Here is a 17,044-nt window from a genome sequence, read left to right as displayed (position 1 = left end):
GTCTTTTAAGAAACCCAAGCAGCTAATGACCATTTATAGCATGTGAGATACTCTGTAGGTTCTTATTTTCAAGGGACATATCCCAGTAAGTGAATAATTATATAAACACTTTCATACACACACAAAACAAAAAAATAGAAAATACTTCCATAAGTACTATAAAGGAAAAGTTATCAAGGGTTGTTGAGGCAAAGAAGGGGAGACATTTGTTGAATATTTATCATGTGTTAAAAAATAATAGTGGTAATAGTAATCATAACAACAGCTAACATTTTCCTCACACTTTCCATGCATGGTGCTAGGAAATACCTAATGTAGTTCTCATAACAACTGTATGAGACAAGAAGTATTATTGTTCCCATTTGATACCTAAGGCAGCTGAGAATGTAGAGGGTTTGCATTGCGAGTAGTATTGGATCTAGGGATTTTGTGAATGGATCTGACTGACTAAATTACTGGAAGGAGAGCTACCTATCAGTTTGCTGTTGTAACCAGAATAGGAGATGCTGAGGGACTTAATTTGAGGCAGGGGTAGCAGGTTGGAGAGGAATTTAAGAGAATGGAAAAATTTAGGGAATGATTTAATATGTGGGGGAAAAGGAAAAAGAGAAGCTAAGGATGTCTCAAAGGATCACACATGAATGGGTAATTAGGTATTGATCCCATTCACCTAGAAAAAGAGAGGAGAGAGCAAATTCATGGGGATAGGGAAGAGAGCTGATGAGTTTGGTTACGGGCATGTTGAATTTGGGGCACTGTGGGACTTTAGGTAGAGGGTGGGCTGAGAAGGGGAATTTCTGTTCGCAATAACTGAAATAACCACATAGCAATTTCATACAAACATTCCAAATTTGAATTTCAGGAAGATACTTGGAAAATTCTACTCTTGGAGTCCTGGCTTTGGTGCCGCTTTACCAGCATCTTATGTGGCCATTCTGATTGAAAGAAAAAGCAGGTAAAATTTTATATATGTACATTTTTAATAGAATTGATTTACTCTCCTCCACCCCAAATAAATTTTTTTTTAACTTACTATTTATTGTAGCCCAGGGATGAAAAATATTTTCACATGTGTTTTAGCCTTGCAAATATTTGATGCAAAATTTAATATTATTTTAATATTACTATGTATGTTTATTAAGCCTGTAAAAATGTAAAGATTGACTTTATAGAACAATAAGACCCTTTGGTCTTTGTTTGCTAAAAAATGAGAGAGTTCTCGAATGGGCCTAAGACAGGACATACACAAACCTAATTAAAAATCTTTTCCATAACCACAATACCACTGTCACACCTAAGAACATTAATGTAGTTTTATCTACATCTCTATTTGCTTCAAGCTCATTGACCTCTGTTATATCAGTTATTATTTTTAAGGTATCTTCTCATTAAAATATTTTTTTCTTCATATAAACCAGAAAATGTTTCCTGTGACATAATAAGATTTCTATTAAATGCTACAAACTGTTCGTAAAATTATTCAGTCAGGTAAGCAGTTGAAGGTAAAGCTTTTGCCCGAAAGAATTTTTACCATCTTTTTTTTTTTTTTTTAAAGATTTTATTTATTTATTTGACAGATAGAGGTCACAAGTAGGCAGAGAGGCAGGCAGAGAGAGAAGGGGAAGCAGGCTCCCTGCTGAGCAGAGAGCCCGATGCGGGGCTTGATCCCAGGACCCTGAGCCGAAGGCAGAGGCTTTAACCCACTGAGCCACTCAGGTGCCCTGAATTTTTACCATCTTGTAAATATTATTTTCATCACTGGGAATTGGCTTTGATTTCCATCTTTATCCCAGAGAGTCAAGATGGGGTCATGTTTTAATCAAAGGGTCATGTATTAACCAAGATCGAGTCATCATCTAGTTTATGAAGATGTTCATTATAATCACTGATCCCGTAGTAAGAATCTAGATAGATGTTGTCCGATAACCAAGTATTTAGTTAAACCACCTAAGGTCACTTTTAATGCCTTCTTGTTTAAGTAATGTAATGGTATCTAAATTTTTGGGGTCTAAACTTTTGGTTCTTTGCTTGTCATAATATGATTGGATTATTAATATTACTAAAATCAAGGGATATTATTACCCCAGCATCATCAAGTCAGTATTGCCAGAAACATAGGTTCTGTTGCTTGAGAGTACAGTATAGAATACTATCGCACATTAAGAGGTAGATTCCAGGGGCGCCTGGGTGGCTCAGTGGCTTAAAGCCTCTGCCTTCGGCTCAGGTCCTGGTCCCAGGGTTCTGGGATCAAGCCCTTCATCTGGCTCCCTGCTCAGAGGGGAGCCTGCTTCCGCGCCCCCCCCCCCCCCGCCTGCTTCTCTGCCTGCTTGCAGTCTCTATCAAATAAATAAATAAAATCTTAAAAAAAAAAAAAAAGAGAGTTTGGATTCTGGAGTTGTATTTTCTGGCTGGGCAGCGGGCTCTGTCACTTACTGTGTTATGGCTTTCCCTACCTCAAAATGGAGATAGTGATGATCTAGTCACATGGCTATCCAGTTAAAGGAACTATTGTATATAAAAGTGCTCAGAACAGTGCTTGACATATAGTAAATGTTACATGTTAACTGTTATTATTGGTTTTTGCCTATCAGGAGTGAGAGACTTATTCTACTGATTATTGTTAACTTCCTGGGATTCACTTAAAAATGTGAACACCTTTTTTAGAAATACTATTTCAAAATATGTAACTTATACGTGAAGTTTTAAAAATGCTTTAAACCAAGTTTGCTCTGATTTATTTATTTTTAGCTCTTGAGTAATAAGAGCATTTTGAAGTTCTTTGCCTAATTTTCAACAGAAAATGTTGAAATTGAACACATGTATAACCACCTGGAGTCAAGAGTTGTTAACATGTTGCTATTTTTGTTTATTTGTAAGTGTTTATATATATGTATGTGTGGTTGTGTGGTGGTTCAGCATGCATATGTTAAAATAAGGATATTTTTCTGTAAAATTACAACACTATTATCACATGTAAGAAAATTGTCATTCCCTAATACCATCTAGTCCATAGTGTCCTAAAATGCTTTTATCCTGTTTTTGAACCACACCCTAGTATAGTGTTATGTTTCCTTATTTTCTTTTAATCTGGCTTAATCTCCTCACTTTCCCCACATGGTATTGATTTATTGATGTGACCAGGTCAGTTACGTAATGTGTAAAACTTTTCTAGTTTTGTCTGAATTTTTTCGTCATGGAATTGTTTGATTGGTTCACTTAACTTGTGTATTTCCTGTAAACTGAAGTTGGGTCTGAAGACTTGATTATATTAAGTTTAAACACTCTTGGTAAGCATATAGTTCCTAGATGATGCTGAGGCCATCAGGAGGTCCGTATTTCTAAGTAGTTCCAAGTTTGAGTATGTGACTAAAGTGGTAATCACCAGATCTTTTCCATAAACCTATTATTCTGAGGGAACAAGCTGAGTGGATTTCTTGACATTCCACAGTCTTGTCTTTGCTGGAGTGAACCTGAGTTGATCATGATACCATGATTTGAGGACGGGTTAGTCATGTGTTCGAGTGTGTATTCTTTATCAGGTTTGAGTGTCATTTACTTCATAAAATAGTTCAGAAGTTTCCCTTCCCTTTTTTCTTGCTCTGGGGTAGTTTAAGTAGCAATGAATTTTTGGGCCTTTGAGTATTTGGTCCATTTCTCTATAAAACCTGGGCATGGTAACTCTTCTGGGGATGGTAGTTCTTAGAAAAAGTTGTCTTTTTCCTCTATGGAATTAATCTGTTTAAACTTGAAGCTCACACAATAAAGAGGTTCAGTAATTTTCTCTGATAGTTGGAAAGTTCTATTTCCCAGAAAGTATTTATTTTATAAAGATTTTTATATTTACATGGAGTTGTACAGAGTGGTCTTATGATTTGATTAAATTTCATATTTTCAATGTTTATTTTTCTATTTGTTTTATTATTTTGTGTGACTGTGGCATTTCCCTTTTTGATTAAGTTAACTAGTAATTTTGTTGATTTTTGTTAATTTTGTTGATTAAGTTAACTAGTAATTTTGTTGATTTTTTTTTCCCAATAAATCATCTCATTTATTACTTCTGTTTTTGGTTTCTTAATTCTTGTTTTTATTTTTTTCCCCTTCCTTCTACCTTCTTTTGATTAATTTGCCTTTTTTTGGGAAACCTTTACATTTGTTGCTCATTTCTTTTCATTCCTTAAGTTTTACTGATAAAAGTATTTAAGGCAGAATTTTCTTTTGATAAGTGCTTTACTTATATCCGATAGGTTCTGATATCTAATACTTTCATTATCATCATTTTCTAGAAATTCTGCAATTTTAGTTTGTCTTTCTCTTTTAATGTAAGAATTATTTAGTAGAGTGTTTAAGAAGATGGAATGTCCCCTTTGTTACTAATTTCCAGTTTTATTGCATTCTTATTTGAGAATGTTTTCATAGTATTTTCTCTGTATGGAACTTAATAAGGTTTTCCTCATGGCTGAATTTATGCTCAATTTTTGTGCCTTTTTTTGAACACTTGAAAAAAAAGTACATTTCTTTTATTGGGAGTTCAAAGGTTGACAGATAGCCATAGGATCTGTGCTATTGGGTATGGTTTTAGGTTGTATCTTTAACTTGAGGTGCAGTTTCTAGCATTAAAAAGTATATTCTTTATTTCATTTAATGTATTTTGGCTTGAGTTCCAAATTTTTAGTTATCTTTTTTTCTTCTTGCTTGCATTTGCCTAGTTTGTCTTTATCTTCCTGAAACACTTGATGTGTCTCTCTCATATGCCATGTAAACTTGGGTTATATTTGGAGAGCCAATCTGAAAAAATCATTTTATTTTGATATGTAAGTTCAGCTCATATACATTTATTTATACAACTGATATATATTTGTTTTAATTTTGCCTTATTATTTTATGTTATTTTTATTATGTTTGTCATTGTTTTTTTGCTTTGACATGATTATAGAGTCATGAAAAATTACACAAATCCTACATAGATCTACTTGAAATGTTAATCCAGTTTTCCTCCAATGATAGCATCTTATGTAACGGTATTATAATATCAAACTGGGCAATTGACAGTATTGTCAGCTAGACTATGGCCCTTATTTGTAGTCACCAGTTTTTACATTGACATGTCTTGATCATTACAGTATCATGCAGAGTAATTTCACTGTTCAGAGAATCCTCAGTGCTTGGCTATTCATCCTACCCTCCCTCCAGCCCCTGGTAACTAGTCATCTTTTTACTGTCTTATAGTATTACCTTTTGCAGACTGTCGTGTAGTTAACATCATACAGTATGTAAGCTTTTCAGATTGGCTTCTTTTATTTAGTAATATACCTTTAAGTTTTGTCCTCTAAGGAGTACAATAGAGATCTTTAACTTTAGATCTTCTTAGTGTTAATACTTCCATCACCTTGTAAAACATGGAAATGTGTTTAGGTACATATTAGAGGCTGCTTGCCATAGGATCTCTTTTACCTGTACCATCCCCCTCTCCCCCGCCAGCTTTTCTTTCTTTCTTTTTTTTTTTTTTTGGCTGGCAAGTAGTCACTTTCTCTTATACCAGGGATTCCATTGTGAATTCTTTCTCCATGGATTTGTAACTAATTTATGTATATGTCATATACCGATTTATATATATGTGTGTGTTGTTGAGGGCTCAATTCTTTTCTCTGGATACATTAGGTCTTATTTTTTTAGAATTTTAGTTAAAAAAATCAAGCATTTCTTTGAAGATAAACATGTGTTTAAATACAATAACAGCAAAGTAAAATTGTGCTATTGATACCAAGAGCTATAACTTTTTAAGGCACTAAGAGGTTTCCTGGAGGTGAGATGATAACTTGGATTTTAGTTACTAGTTTATTTCCTGTTCTCTTTTTACTTTTGGTAGTGAACTTTTTATTTTAAAGTGTTCTGCTTTCATTTCTTTTAAGTGGATTATTGCACTAGTGTTTTATCCATAGACATTAGATAGTCCCAGAAAATTTGTAGGTGGTTATGCATTATGATTTGTTCTGAATAGTAATTGGAGTTGTTTAACCTAATCAAAAATTTAAGTGTAGCTTTTAATAAGGATTATCATGTGGTTGCTGAAGAAAAATTGTCTTTCCTTGATGCGATTGTTAAGGAGTCGAACCCTTTGTGGTATGTGTTGATTTAGTTCTGTTGTTCATAAGGTGATGCCGTTAATACCTGGAAATAGCTTGCTGGATATTTTTTGCGGGGGGAGAGGGTTGTGTGTGTATATGTATAGCAACCACAAATCCTACTTTAGGATCTAATTAAAAACTTTGAATTTTATTCTTCTAGTATCATCCAGAAGGTAGTGACTTATTTTTCTAAAGAGCAGATTAAAAAAAAATAAAATTTGGAGTTAACCTTAAAACATAAGAAAGCAAACTTTTTGCTTAATTTTTTTACAAGTTGTTTTATAGTGTATCTTATTTAAAAAAATACTAAGTCTATCCTATGTTTATCTGAAATTGTGCAAAAGTTAAATAGCCTATTTGCTTCAAGAAAGTTTTTTGTGCTTACCACAAATTTTTATTAAGATGCCATTAAATATCAAAATCCCTTAAAAGAATATATGTAACTTACAGAGGTTGAAGTTATATGTATATTAAAATTAATACAGCTAGAACCCTTTGTGAAGTTTATTAATATTACAGCTTTTACTTTAAGGAAAAGGACTATGCCTTTTCCTTTCCTTTTCCTTGATTATGCCTTTAATTATTGAAGAAAATCAATGATATGTTGGTGGAGACAGCCAGTAGGCAGCCTCAAGTGTGAGTTTAGCTTCAGGAGAAGTGTAGTAGTAGTCATAAAAAAAAATTGGAAGTTTTTTTCTTAAAGTTAGTCATTGAGGCTATGTGAGAAGATTAGAATGTAAAAATCCAGAATAAGAAGTCTGAGGGTAGAAGGTGGGAAACAGCAACATTTAAGCTGTCCATTGTGATATTCATACAGCTCATAGTTAATAAAACCAGTAATAGAATGGACATTACAGAGTATGGAAGATTAGCAGTATTTTTTTTTTTTTCAAATTAGCAAGTAGTGCTAGTTCTAATTTTTAAATCCATAAAACCTTATTTAATAATGAAATGTTTACTCAAAGATTATATATTTTGTACTCGTGTAATCAGTTTTTCCAAAGCACTTAATGCGGTGAGAACGTACAGTGACTAGGCGCAATCCACACATATGTGATGCACGCATATAGATACAGAGACTTAAGTAATGATCTGTCTAATCTTCATAAGGACGTCATCATCTATCCTGGGTTAGTTTTTTTTCCTTCCTACTTTTTCCTTCTTCTCTTCAACCCATCCATGCATCCATCCATCCTTCCCGGTCTCCCTCACTCCTTCCCATTATAGAATTAGGCATGCTTTGCCAGCTAGTTCCTGACACCTTGTAAGAGGGCAGTTTACTTAAATCTTAATCTTATCACTGTGGGATTCTGAGAAAACTTTGAAGTTGTTTCCAGGGTTTCTTAAAAAATTTGTGCCACAAAGGACTGTGATCATAGTAACTCAGCAGGAAGCATTCGTAACATCTAGTTTGTCCCTAGGTGGGCTGTTAAGAACTTGTCTTCTCTTTCTTTTTCTAGGAAGTGCTTTGTTTGTGGGTCAGATAGTTGTTCTGCTGGATTTTGTTTTGTTGAATTGCTATGGAATTTGCTTTGATATTTAGTATTAGTTTAGATAAGTTGAAACTGCAGGGTTCTCAAACATGAGCATGTATTAAAATATCAAAAATTGCATATTTATTCTAAACATACTCATGGTTTGAATTGTTAAATTATACTGTTGTTGTTATGAAACTCCTAGGCAGACATGATCAGAATGAATGAATTCTATAATGTGTGAATAAAATACCATGAATTTGGTTTGTAAATTCTTGACATCGTCATGTGTCAGTGTCGTGTTATCTTCACAGGAAGAAAATTTAAAGTACCTTGTAGTCTTCTGAAGTGTTTACTCTGTCTTATCTGTTGTATATAACAGTATATGATTATGAAGTCTTGCTCATATTTTATCTGTTCCTGTACTTTAAGGCAGGATTTTTATACTGTTCTAAAACATTCTGGAGATGAAAATTTATTCTTTCTTGAAAGCCTTTCTGAGATGGTTAAATAGCATCTCTTAGTAAGCCATTACAGGTGTTATGACATTCCACTTTGATTTTCTTTAATCTGTAATTTCCCCTTTTTTGTAGAACATAAAACATATATGTAGAGAGAGAGAGAGAGAGAGAGAGAGAGACAGAGAAAGAATATATCAATTTTTAGAATTTAGAAGTTATACCATGCCTGCTATAGTCCCTAATAACCTTAGTTATGAAATGTGTTATATACAATGTTGTTCAAAAGTTTCAGTAGGTTAGCCAAAGAATATATACATTAACGTTTCCAGAAAAAGAAAAATAAAATTGCCCATCTAATTAGATACAATAATGTTGTTAGAAGATAATAAAATTTAGAATTTAAGCAATGTGAGGATGAATACCTTTTACTCTACTGAGGTATTAAGAAAATTTAATTATTTTAATGTTTTCCTGTGGGAATAGTAATACTCTTATTACACAGAGTTCTTAAACAGTGGTTCTTAAGACTTTTTTAGATAGTACCCCCTGCTGTGCACAGCCCCCCCCCCTTAAATTTTGCATGCAAGTTGAAGAGCTTCACCCCTTCCCGTATTAAAAAAAAAAAAAAAATTTGTGGCTCACTGAGCTTCACCTCTCCCTGGATCCAGTGATTCTGAGAAGAATGGAAATATTTGTGTATCACAATCTCCTGTGAAATTTAAAAAGCTATTGTTCTTTTTGGCCCTAACCTTTCCTAGTTAGGCCTAGGCCACGTTTGTTCTTATTGGCACCTCCTCCTTCCCCATCACTGACTTAGCAGTATTTTAATAGGTAACTTGGTTTCCAGAGAAAATTTACTCAACCCAGAAGGGAGTGACCTGTTGGTCTTTAAATCTTGGCTAGAGATAGTCAAGTGGTAAATAATAAAATGGCATTTAATTGACTTGTCAGTTTCTTGTGATACAGAACATCCCTGGAGAAGTGATAAGATAAATCAATATCCTGATATTCTGCACCTCCCAAATTGACATTGGAGCTGAGGTTCACGACATCACCCCAGGGAAACCTGCCAAGAAGAATCTGCTATGTAATACAGCCCGTCCTGCACTTCTCAGATACTGTTTGTTCATTCTTGAGGCTCTTAGTTCTGGGTTGGAATTCAGATAAAGCTGGGAAGGAGGTGCTCTTCCTCATTATTTGAGAACAGTAAATTGGAACTAGAGACGAGGATAGGATGTAATTTAATAACAAACATCCTCTGCTTTTTCCCAGTAGTAGGAGTGTGTCAGGGCTTTACTTACTCTCAAAGCACAGAAGCCTGTTAAGATATTGTATTAAGCAAGTCATTGCAGAATTTAAAGAAAAGTTAGGGACAGATTTTCTGTCTTAGAAGCAGCTCTTTGGAAAGAACATGGAACTGACTTCTTTTTTTTTTTTTTTAAGATTTTATTCATTTATTTGACAGACAGAAATCACAAGTGGGCGGAGAGGCAGGCAGAGAGAGAGAGGAGGAAGCAGGCTCCCGCTGAGCAGAGAGCCCGATGAGGGGCCGATCCCAGAACCCTGGGATCATGACCTGAGCCGAAGGCAGAGGCCCCAACCCACTGAGCCACCCAGGCGCCCCAATGGAACTGACTTCTAATCCCAACTTGTCTTTGCTACTTTTGTATTTGTGAGGCAAACACTTTTCTGATTCTTGGTTTTCAGTAGAGTAAGGATAATAGTGTCTACACTGCATAGAACTATTGAGAGGATAAACTCTGATTTCAAGTATTGATTATACCTTGTAGATTATTAAATTTTATGCATATGTAAAATAATCTGATCACATCTTTGCTTGCTGATCAATTGATATTACTAATTTTCCCTCCTGTTTATTGGCTGTCTTTTGTGATTATATTTCTATACAAACTGTATGTCTCTTGTCTGTTCCTTTTTATAGGGCTGAGTTCCTAGTAACACTTCTTCTAGTAATTCCAGAACCATTTGTTTAATGCCTGTTAGATGCCAGGTACTGTTGCAGGTGTGTGAAATGTGAAGGTAAACAAGATAATCTAATCTTTGCCTGGTGGTTAAAGATAAACAGTTACAGTATCAGGTTGATAATTTGTTGAGTTTTAGAGATGGAAATAGATCAGTGGGACAAATACATTAGTTTACTTCATAAGGAAATGCATAATCAGCACTGCCACTGAAATTGGAGAGACACTTTGGTTTTGGTTTTGTGATTGTGTTGATTTTTTTCTTCATATGTAAAGAGCTTTTGGTAAGAATAGGTATCACTTGAGAAGGATTTAAGTTTTTTGTGTATGTGTGACTCTAGGATGTTGATGTTACCCTAATTTTTCTTTATTTACTTTACTTAAAATAAGTACTAGTAGAACACCTTTGGTTTAGAATTAGGTAGGAACTGATAAGATCGGTAAAGATGAGTAAGAACAATTTCAATTCATTTGTACAAGTCATAGATAAGAAAGCTGTGAGATCATCTTATCATTGATTTTAAAATTCCTTTTTAGAGGAGTGCTAGAATTCTGTTGTTTTTGGAGGACATTGGGAGATGGAGAGGAGAAGTGAGATGGGGGAAATCGGAGGGGGAGACAAACCATGATAGACTTTGGACTCTGAGAAACAAACTGAGTGTTTGAGAAGGGAGGAGTGTTGGGGGTATGGGTGAGCCTAGTGGTGGGTATCATGGAGGGCATGTACTGCATGGAGCACTGGGTGTGGTGCATGAACAATGAATTTTGGAATACTGAAAAGAAATAAAATGGAAAAAAAAAAGAATTCTTTTGTTTTACTAAGGTGTGTTAGGACCTGCTGATCAGGTTCGTTGCCTGCAGGGTTTGGTTCCATGAGTTCACCTAGATCTCCTTACCCCTTTCAACCAGAGTAGGTCCAACATTATGTTTATATATTGGTGATAAATGTATGTTTTTTTTCCTTAAGTACTTTTATGTTTAAATGTAAGTTAGGTAACTAGTCTTGTTCCCTAGTTTAATTTTTTAAAAAAGATTTTATTTATTTCACACACAGAGAAAGACAGTGAGAGACAGCACAGCAGGGGGAGGGGCAGGTGGAGGGAGAAGTAGGCTCCCTGCTGAGCGAGCCAAATGTGGGGCTCCATCCCAGGACCCTGGGATCATGATCTGAGCTGAAGGCAGACGCTTAACCTATTGAACCACCCAGGCACCCCTTGTTCCCTCATTTTTTTTTTTTTAAGATTTTATTTTATTTATTTGACAGAGAGAGATCACAAGTAGGCAGAGAGGCAGAGAGAGAGAGGAGGAAGCAGGCTCCCTGCTGAGCAGAGAGCCCGATGTGGGACTCGATCCCAGGACCCTGAGATCATGACCTGAGCCGAAGGCAGCGGCTTAACCCACTGAGCCACCCAGGTGCCCCCTTGTTCCCTCATTTTAATGAAAAAATTAAATTACAGAGTACCAAAGAATTAAAGTTAAATGAAACCCTGGTTTTTGAGCTTCAGTTGTTCAGTTAGATTGTATGGCCTCCGTGTGGCTTTAGTGATATTAGAAATCTTATTAAGCCATTTTAAATAGTGAACAATCTAGATTATATATGACTAGATCTGACTTCGAGATTTCATTGACAATGTTAATATGAAGACCTGGCATGAAATTTAAGTGAAAATGATTTGATATTGGTACTTGTTTTATTTGCAAAGTTTTTTTTTTAAGTACTAGAAATTTTCAAAATTGAAACTTCAATTAAGTTTTTATTATTTTCAAAGTTTCTTTTTTAAAAATTTTTTTTAAGTGAAAGAGAGTGATGATGGGGGGACAGTAGGAGAGGGAGAAGCAGACTCCCCACTGAACAGGGAGCCACATGTGATGCTTGATCCTAGGATTCCAGGATCATGACCTGAGTAGGCAGACACCTAACTGACTGAGCCACCCAGGTGCCCCGTCAACGTTTATTTTAACTCTGCCCTTAAACTCTTAAAACATTGAAGACTTCTTTCCTAACGAATAGCCTTTATTCATGGCTTTACATGCAGTATAAGTTAGATGAGGTGATTAAATATTCTTTGACTTTCTACCTTTATTTTCATTAAATAAGTTTGATAAGTGTATAGTTTTTCCCTAAAGTGACTGTTTCTTGAACGTTCATTTGTCTTTTGGCATTATAGGGCTTCACTTAACAATGAAGTTAAAACCAACATGGTTTAGTATGATTTGTAAGGACATCTAATAAACAGTTGTACTGTGTGTGAAATAAATAGAAGACATGATTTTTTTTTTTTTTGCCATAAATGTGCATTGTTTTGGCCTTGACCTTGACCTTTCGGCAAGATGAATTCTTTAGGGTTCTTTATTAAATTTAGATTTCTTTAGCGTAAATATAGAGTAATGGCAAATTATACTCCTCTTTTTATTAATTCATAATGATAATAGTAATTTTAAAAATAAAGATATAATTAACACATAACACTATATTAGTTTCAAGTATACAACATAATCATTCAATAATGGTATATATTGTGAAATGACCATTATATTTAATCTAGTTAATAATTATAAGGCAATAATAATTTTAAATTATTTCAGTTAATGGCCACCAAAATAGAATGTTTAATGAGCACTGAACAGAACGACTTGTAGAATCTATTTAGATCCAGTTGTTAGGGTACTGAAAACTAAGTTCAGTGTAATCTGTCCTTTTTCTTAACTCCTCCTGATAATCGTTTTGATTTCTAAAAAATGATAAAGTGAGTATTAAGTCATATGGATGCTTAATCTAACTCTCTTTTTAAAATTATTTGCAGGAGAGGGCTGCTCACAATTTATATGGCCAATTTGGTAAGTAATTACTTTGTTGTTGTTGTTGTTGTTGCTTTTGAAGTTTTCCCATGTATTTTTTTTATCTTTCTTTTTTAAATCAAGTTTCCTTAAAAAAAAAAAAAGGGAAAGGTACTGAAATTTCAGAAGATCTTGTCTCTGTTTTGAAGGATAGTCTTAAATGTTTAAAAGAACCTTGATGCCATCTATTTATTCCTATCATATGTGACTTATTTCTATTTATTTCAGGAAGAAAATGATTCACTGCCCTTTGTCCTTCATGACTATTCTTTTCTTTAAGCGTAGATCTTCATCTTTGATAGGATATATATCTCTATGTCTTTCTCTGTATCTTTAATTTCATTTCATACTCTGCTTCTCTTGCCATTTCTTATGGGAGAATGATTTAAGGATGAGCTTTTGTGATGTCATTATTCTTGGACATTAGAACATTGGTCCCATTTCCAAACTGAGTATATTTAATAACATAATTAGTGGTTCTTCTAAATTTCAAAGTTTATAAGAATGAAATCAGTGTTGTCTAGTCTAATATTCTTTATGGTAACTATAAAATCAAGATTATATAATTTTCATTGTTAAGTCCATTATTTAAAAATACATTTATATGAAAAAAATTTAAAGTTGCTTAATAGAATTAATAGGCAACATTGAAAAATTCAGCTAAGAAAAAAATATTTATTTATCTGAGGAGTTCCTGAATTCTCTAACAAGGGAAAATAGTTCAAAGTTCTATTTAAATACTCATTTCAGGTATAAAATAATTTAATTTTTGCTCTGCATTTAGCATATGTCCATTACCATGCTGTCTGCTGATAGACAGGATGAAGATGGTTCTTATACTTGTGGAGTTTGCTCCTTAGTGAAGAAGTCACAGTAGAAATAATAATGTTTGGAAAGGACTGGAATATAGATTATAGCACATTGTGAGAACCATAATAGTGACACCAACCTATTGTGGGTGTTGCTCTTCTTTCTCACTTTTCAAGAAACATAGAACTATTTCTCCTTCATGCTAGAATAGATTTGAGTTTTAATGTTTTTTTTTTTTCTTTAACTATGAACATGCTTTTCTATAACTACCACATGGTATATACTTTAATACCCAAATAACATCTATATTTAAATACTTACCTTTAAATTCTAAGTAAAGTTTCATAACCTTTTTTTGTGTGTGTGCCTGGTGTAGGTTGTTAATCCTGGAGAGATGATTTTGACTTTGTTTGATATAATCAATGTAGGAGATTGCCCTTAATATATTATATCAATATATTAATAACATATTAATATATTTTTTAAGAATAAGCCTTTAGTTGAAGGAATCATACATAGCTTCATATGCAGCTGTAACAAATACTAAAGAGATCTCATATACCCTCCGTTTCCTCTAGTAGTAATACCTTACAAAATTATAGTAGTATCAAAATTATATTGATGTATTCACTCTAGCTAAGATAGAGAACCTTCCTTTTATGACAAGAATCAAAACTTAATTTTTATCTTTTATTAAGGACTTTTTTATCATTAACTACAAAATTTTAATGAGATTGAAGGTCTTTTAAACAGACTTTGACCATGTTTAAAGGAAAGTGAACTTAGACATAATATATTCTGGGTACCAGTGATAACCCAATAAGCTTGATTTTCTTTATCTAAATAGAGCCTTTTATTTGTACTATTTCTATAAAGCTGTTTCTTTAGTAGGAGAGTAGTTGGTGCAGAGTAGGTGAAGATTTAAAAATTTTCAGAGAGACTGAACTCAGCTTTAAGAAATAACTTTATTCTATCACTTGATTGTATTGCTTACTAGACTAAGTTGTTGGCTTATAACATCAACAACAGTATTTTGAAATGTTAGGAGCTTTTATTTTAAAATTATTTATTGTATTAGGTATGTATTTCTGATTTGGAAAAGACAGAAGAGCATTAAAAAACAACGTAAAAATCATCTGTAATTTCACCATGTAGTAATTATTACCAGTTTAGTGTTTTTTATGTCCTTCCTTCTCCTCCAGTGTGTATACATAAATGCATGGATATAGATGCACATTCACAATCCACATTATATATCCTTTTTCAAAAATTGGGGACATATTATTTTGTGACATCTGTTGTTACTGTGCTGTATAGTTTTATTGCTCATGCTATTAAATAATCAGTTTTTGGAGGTTGTACTCTTACCTTTCCACTTCTTGTTATATCTTTGTGATAATGGGTTGGTTTCATATGTATATGTATATATATAGCCCCCCTCAAATTGTTCGGAGACAATGAGATAATAACTGTTTGGTTAGTAGCAATATCATCTTGTTATTTTTGGTTACGATAGTTACCTGTTTTTAGTCATTTTGACCAGGAGATTTCAAAGGCATTGACTGCCTTTGAATGAGTACAAGCTGGAAGAATATGCAGAACTGGCTTCATATTGTCTTTATTGTAATTTTTATTAGTAAATGTTTACTGCATGCCCAGCACTTTTGATGTATTGGGACACAAATATAAACCATTATTCTGTTCTCAAAATTAATTTTGTTGAGGGTACAAGGTATATCTAGATCTGAATTTAAAATGAATAGGTAATTAATAGTACAAGATAGTACATTTATGTCGAATATGTGATAAGACAATACAGTCTTTTAAACTTTAGAAAAGGAAGTTAGCTTTGGGCAGGAGCAATCAGAAAGTTTTATGAATTACATGGGACTTGAACCTTGAAGAAAGGAGGGAACTTGGAGGCAGCTCTATCTTTGAGACATGTCATTGGTGACCATGGGACAAAATTCTTACCTTTCCAAGGATTGCCAAGCTGGGGTCAAGGTTTAGGAGCCAAAAAAGGATAAGAACTGTTGAGCATCTACTGTGTTAGACACTGTAAGTGCAATTGGAGTCATTAAAATAAGCAAGGTTATATGGTTTCTGCTTCTGAGGGACCTTCTGCTTTACTTGGGAGAGGAATATGTTGATAGTTGTCTCAAAGCAGAAAACAGGCTAGTGTTTGTACTATGCAATTTTGAATATACCTTCTGCTGGTTGTGTTTGTCTTAGTGTTATAGAGAACAGGTGAAGAGTCAGATACTCTAAATAAAGGGCATTTCTTTCTTTTTTAAAAAGATTTATTTATTTATTTATTTATTTGAGAGATACAGTGAGAGAGAGCATGAGAGGGGAGAAGGTCAGAGGGAGAAGCAGACTCCTCAGGGAGCTGGGAGCCCCATGTGGGACAGATCCTGGGACTCCGGGATCATGACCCCAGCAGAAGGCAGTTGCTTAATCAATGAGCCACCCAGGTGCCCAATAAAGGGCATTTCTATTAGAGCTTTTGTTATTATCTGAATATCTTATCTTACAGTTACTCTTATTACCCATGATATCTGTCAGTAAGCCGTGGCAAGTCTCAGTTATTAGATCAGTAGTTTTTAGCCTTAAGGATTAGCTAGCAGTTTTAAGAATTACAAACTTAAGGCAATTGACTTACTAGCTTTCTGAGAATGGTTTCTTGTTATGTGTTTGTTAGCACTTTTGGAAAGAAAAGTGTATAACTTAAAAAATAGTATAGTTTTTTTTTTAGCTTTTTAGAATTGATAGAGAATTAGTTGTTAAAGGGTGAAATATATGAAAAGTATAGACAAGGTGTAAAGAATTAAATATTTTCTCTAGCTCTGCCAAAGATAGGGCTCTAAAATGGTGGAGATGTTTTCTTGGGGCTAATGTACTAAAACTAATTACAACAAGAACACCAGCTGCTTAGATTCAACTTCGCCACAATATTATTTTAAAGAGAACACATAAAAGTTTGCATTGAAGATTTCCCTTTATTATGTTTGTTGTGACAATGACAGGGTTCCAGTCTTTCAAAGTTCATCATATACTGCTAACAGTTGTTTAAAATGTGATGTTAGGTGTAGTTCATTTATGTTTAGTTTAATTTATAATTTATGACATTTAAAAATCTTTCTATATAGGTCCGTTTGAAAACTTTTCTCTGCAATTTCATTTATGCAACCAAGCATTCAACAGTGCATGTGTTTTAAAATTGTAAATATATATTTAGTAGGCCTGCTTCTAGCATTTGTGTTTTAATTTTAAACATGCAGTGTCCTTGATTAAAACATCTGTATTTGATTTTTTAAACATAAGGTTTGAAAATGTTGATTCGTATGTTTTCT

At 33.8% G+C, this 17,044-nt stretch overlaps 1 protein-coding gene across 4 annotated transcripts in view; it reads left to right on the top strand.

Annotated features, from left to right (window-relative positions):
• The window catches only part of TMEM135 (transmembrane protein 135), a 250,030-nt gene that overhangs the window by 31,873 nt on the left and 201,113 nt on the right, over window positions 1-17,044 (top strand). For 3 of the 4 annotated variants that reach the window (XM_082749022.1, XM_082749021.1, XM_082749024.1), the window contains 2 exons: window positions 863-955; window positions 12,848-12,881. In XM_082749022.1, coding sequence (XP_082605148.1) covers window positions 12,870-12,881 — 12 coding nt within the window. In that variant the 5' untranslated portion in view covers window positions 863-955; window positions 12,848-12,869. The remainder of the gene's footprint in view (window positions 1-862; window positions 956-12,847; window positions 12,882-17,044) is intronic. The other variant, XM_082749023.1, reaches the window with a different exon arrangement.

Source organism: Mustela nivalis, assembly GCF_964662115.1.
Source record: "Mustela nivalis genome assembly, chromosome: 9".
Classification (NCBI taxonomy): domain Eukaryota; kingdom Metazoa; phylum Chordata; class Mammalia; order Carnivora; family Mustelidae; genus Mustela; species Mustela nivalis.
The sequence above is the reverse complement of the archived record's forward strand: the minus strand, read 5'-3'. Positions and strand labels throughout refer to the sequence as shown.